This window comes from Fulmarus glacialis, unplaced genomic scaffold (genome assembly GCF_000690835.1).
Source record: "Fulmarus glacialis isolate BGI_N327 unplaced genomic scaffold, ASM69083v1 scaffold15810, whole genome shotgun sequence".
NCBI lineage: Eukaryota > Metazoa > Chordata > Aves > Procellariiformes > Procellariidae > Fulmarus > Fulmarus glacialis.
The window spans coordinates 10001-14272 of record NW_009188448.1 but is presented as its reverse complement, the minus strand read 5'-3'; the positions used below and the strand labels follow the sequence as shown (position 1 = coordinate 14272).

Below are 4272 nucleotides of genomic sequence, written 5' to 3'. Positions count from 1 at the left end.
AAAGCTTCATTTAAGTTTGGGGCTAGTATATTGTCTGTTACCCGCATAATCTTAACATTATAAATACTACAGACAAGGATACTGTAATAATACACAGCATTGGGGTACTAAATCACTTATTTAAGATTAAGATTCCTAAAAACATAGTCCAAGTTGCTAACTAATTTGAACAAAACCAGCAAGTAAGTGTGACAGAATGCCGCAATGAAGCCCCCCTTTCTCAGGTGATAGTAAGTTTCGTAAGAAGCAAAGTGGACGTAGACTAGCCTCTCTCTGTTTCTAATGAAGTTATCCCATGATTTGTTTGTTTTCTGTTAAATTAAAAGGTTTCAAAGTTCTCAGTAACAGTCAAACTCACTGTTGAAAGAAGTACCATGCAGATCTTGCAAGACAACTTTTCAGCAGCCACAAAGTTATGTATTTCTGCTTATGGGTAAAACTTTAAAGGGAACCTATGCATTTAGGTCAGGAAACTAATGCTTAGCTTCAAAAGCTGTACATGGAACAGGACAAGTGTTGTGTCGAGTAGCGGTCCAACAGTTATTCGGAATGAATGCTTTTAATTTATGCCAATCTCTTTATTATCCTCAATAAATCTGGTGAATGGACGACTGGCTCCCGTTTCAGAACTTGCTTTGTCCAGACCGACAATGGGAGGGCTGCTGCCCGTGCGAGCTTTGTCCATGCCACCGGTAAGGTTACTTAGAGGCGGGATGGCACCTCCGCCTAGACTTACTGGGAGCTGGGGAATGCCTCCATTCTGTATGACAGAAATCTCATTGTTCTTCATAGCAAGTCCATTAGTGATAGCTGCAGCGTATTGGTTCCAAAAATTGGGGTCAACGTTCATGGCCCGAGCTGCCAAATCCTTCTGGAACATCTCAGAGAACTTGAGCGCGTCGCCACCGAGCAGAGCCATGGGGTTTTCCACGGAGAGGCGGCGGCCGCGGCGTGCAGGGGCATTATTCCACATGTGAGTTCCCATGTGAACCTGCGGAGCAAACGGGGACAAGAAGCACCCCCAAGTTAGCACGTTCTGGTGAGGTGGCTGGCTTGAAATGCTGTTACTTACAGTATCGCTTGCTTTTTAAAAAAATACCTTTTAATTTACATTGAAAACAAATCAACTCCAGTTAAGACACAGTTCTAAGGCCCAGTCAACCTATACAAAGAAAACCCAGTTCCGCAGTAATTTTTCAATGCGCATTTGTTTCTTCTCAGTGGAAACAAACGCAGCACTGCAAGAATAAAGAGTACATATCCTCTTAGGTTAGACAACTTCACATGCAAGCTGGAAGTCCTCACATGCTGCAGATTACCACGGGCATTACTTGTACTAGGAGATGGGCAGTTTTTTCTGCCCTTCTCCTTTTTACATCTTGTCTATTTTCATAATATTTTATCTCATGTCAGAGGCATCAATTATTTTGCTAAGTTTAATATTTTTAAAAAGGACATTTAAAAATGTATTCCCCAGGCTGTGTCCTGGTGGTTAACCAGACTGCAGGAGTAAGAGGTGTCAGTCCTGTAGTAACCCGCTGTAAATCAGTGGGAAACAGCTTTCTAGTCTGCAGTGGCTGCAAAGCAGAATAGAAAATGGAAATTTGAGAGGCACCCAAGGAGCTGAGCAAGCTCTGTGTTTCTGGTTTATAGCGAGGTTACTTTGCACCGATGGTCCACAAGAACTGCCAGAGCACATCCATCAGCTGACTGCGTGTGCCATCACATCTGTCAGGAGAACTACAACGTGCGTGCATGTACACCTGGAACCAGTTTTAAAGTTCACATCATAGCACAGCCGCTTTCCAGTCCCTATCTTCAACACAGTGGAAGCGTAACAACCACCACTGTACAGCAAGCATTTCCTTGAAGCTCCCTTCTCTCCTGTCTTTGGGACAAACACTTAGCACTAAAACCTGCTGAGTTCAAGCACAGTGCCTTAAACCCGCCCCGAGCCTTTACAGTTTTATTTGGCCTCTTACCTTAAGATTCCCCTTTGTGGTAAAAGCTCTACCACAGATTGTGCAACCAAACGGTTTTTCACCGGTATGGGTGCGCTCGTGTATCTGCAGTGCACTTGCTGAGGAGAAGGTCTTCCCGCATGACTGACAGTTGTGCTGCTTGGGAGTCCGGCGAGGGGGGGGTGCCAGCATAGGGGTGATCCCCGGACTCATCACTGTCTGTGGTGCAGCAGGAACCTGGATTCCAGCTGGAAGCGAGGGAACCTCACCCAAAGAGATCGGCTTGCTGTGACCATTCACTTCCATTTTGATCATGGTAGGCGCTGTACTGGTGACCAGGCTAGGAGTACTTTGGCTGGGACCTAGAGTAAAGTTGGGTTCAAATAACTGAGAAGGCAGCTCTTTTAATTTGTGCGTCAGTAAGTGCTGTTTTAAATTACCCATAGTGGAACACCCACGACTGCAGACTGTACAAACAAATGGACGTTCTTTAGTATGGCTGCGGTAGTGAATTTCCAATGCACTCTTACAAGCAAAAGGCTTGCCACAGATATTACAAACAGTACTTTTAAACTTACCACGTTCTCTGTTCAGGAACAGCAGGCTAAAAGGAGCCTCCTCTTTGATGACCGGTCTTCCCGGGTTGGTGGATGTCAGATCTAATGCGCCTCCATTTTCAGCTGCAGGTGGTGGACTGTCTGGTTTTTCTGTCTTTAACTGTATTTCTTGTGGCTCTTCCTGGTTACTGAGACCTGGGGACTTTGATCTGAAACTTTCACTATTGCTATTTACAGGAGACAAAGCTTGCATGGAGGAAGAAGACTCTGACATTGCAGGGCTGCCTGCACTCTGGCTTTCGAGATCACCAACGGCTGATGAGGAGTCATTGCTCAAATGGTCACTTTCACCTGATCCATTTTCTATGGATTTTAAACCGGTCAGCTGCTGACAGTTCATGACAGAATCAATCATTTTCATTTGATTCTCCAAAGCAGCAATACTGGAGATCACAGAAGGTGGTGAAGAAGGACATGACCCAGAGTAAGAGATAAGGGGTTTGGATGAGTCACTTGCCGTGTCCTTTAGCTCTGGGTCCTCTTCCATAGAATTTTCATCAATGTCATCGTCGAAGTTGCTCAGCGTGTCAACGTTTTTCTCATCGTAGGAAAGCTCTGAGTCCATGGCGTCCTGGAAGCCCTCTGGTAGTGGCGTGTTTGGAATTTGCCCGCCCATATGCATACGTATGTGCTGCTGAAGAACAACCGCATTTGTAAATTTCTTCTGACAAATGGGACACGAGTGCTGTACTCTAAGTGGTGGCTTTGCTCGATGAACTCCAAAATGTGTTTTTAGATTGCCTTTCGTAGTAAAGGCACGTCCACAAATTTTGCATTTAAATGGTCTTTCTCCTGTATGTGTTCTGTAATGCATCTTGAGAGCACTCTGACAACTAAGCACACGGTGACAAATGACGCATTGATTTGGATCTGTCATCTTCTTATCAATGTTCTCCACTAGCTGTTGTAGTTTTGAGGTTTCTGACGTTTGCATAGAGTCTAGCAGACCACCGAATGGAAACTTTGCCTTAAACTGGTCAGACACTGCTGGAAGCACAGGGTTTGGGAGGCTTGTTGCAACGCTGCTGTCTGTAACAGCAGTGGGAATTGAAGACGTGGAAGCTGTGGAAACTTGCCCACCTGCAGAAAGGTCCCCGAGCCGTGTGCTCGTGGGAGGCAGAGTGACAGGTTCCGCCTTGGCCAAAGATGTGCCACTCTGAATGGGCTGCGGGGATTCAGCAGACGCTGGAACGCCCGACTCAGAAGTGTTGAGGCTCGGGGATAGAGAAGTGCATTCGCTGGAGGCAGGAGAAGGCCTCTGGGGTGACCTGCTCATAGGAGTGATACTTGGAGAATCTCCGTAACTGTTCACACCGGGTATAGTGGGGGGCAGCTGGAGCCCGATGGAGGTCGGGACAGTCGGTAAAACAGGTTTGCTGTCTAACCACGTTGTGACCGGCTTTTCGGGGGGCAGCGACATCCCGTATGGGATTCCAGAGCAGGTGGGCACGTTATCGAGGTATTCTGGAACAGGATAAGGGTTCATCTGAATATGAGGGTATTTCTCTTTATGCCTCTGAAAATGAACTTTCAGGTTGCCCTTTGTGGAAAAGCGGTTTCCGCATATGTTACATTTAAAAGGTCTTTCGCCTGTATGCGAGCGGAGGTGAATTTGTAAAGCACTATCACTTCCAAAGACCTTGGCACAAAATCGGCATTTATGTTTAAAAAAGGGATCCTCAGAGCTTGACTTG

General features: G+C 46.1%; 1 protein-coding gene across 1 annotated transcript in view; it reads right to left on the bottom strand.

Moving 5' to 3' along the window:
- Positions 1–559: 559 nt before the first annotated feature.
- SALL3 (spalt-like transcription factor 3) overlaps positions 560–4272 on the bottom strand; it is a gene marked incomplete at its 5' end in the record, with an annotated part of 4967 nt that continues 1254 nt past the window's right edge. Inside the window, 3 exons of the mRNA XM_009578661.1 lie at positions 560–991; positions 1983–2323; positions 2540–4272. The exon at positions 2540–4272 is cut by the window's right edge and continues 1254 nt beyond it. Coding sequence (XP_009576956.1) covers positions 560–991; positions 1983–2323; positions 2540–4272 — 2506 coding nt within the window. The remainder of the gene's footprint in view (positions 992–1982; positions 2324–2539) is intronic.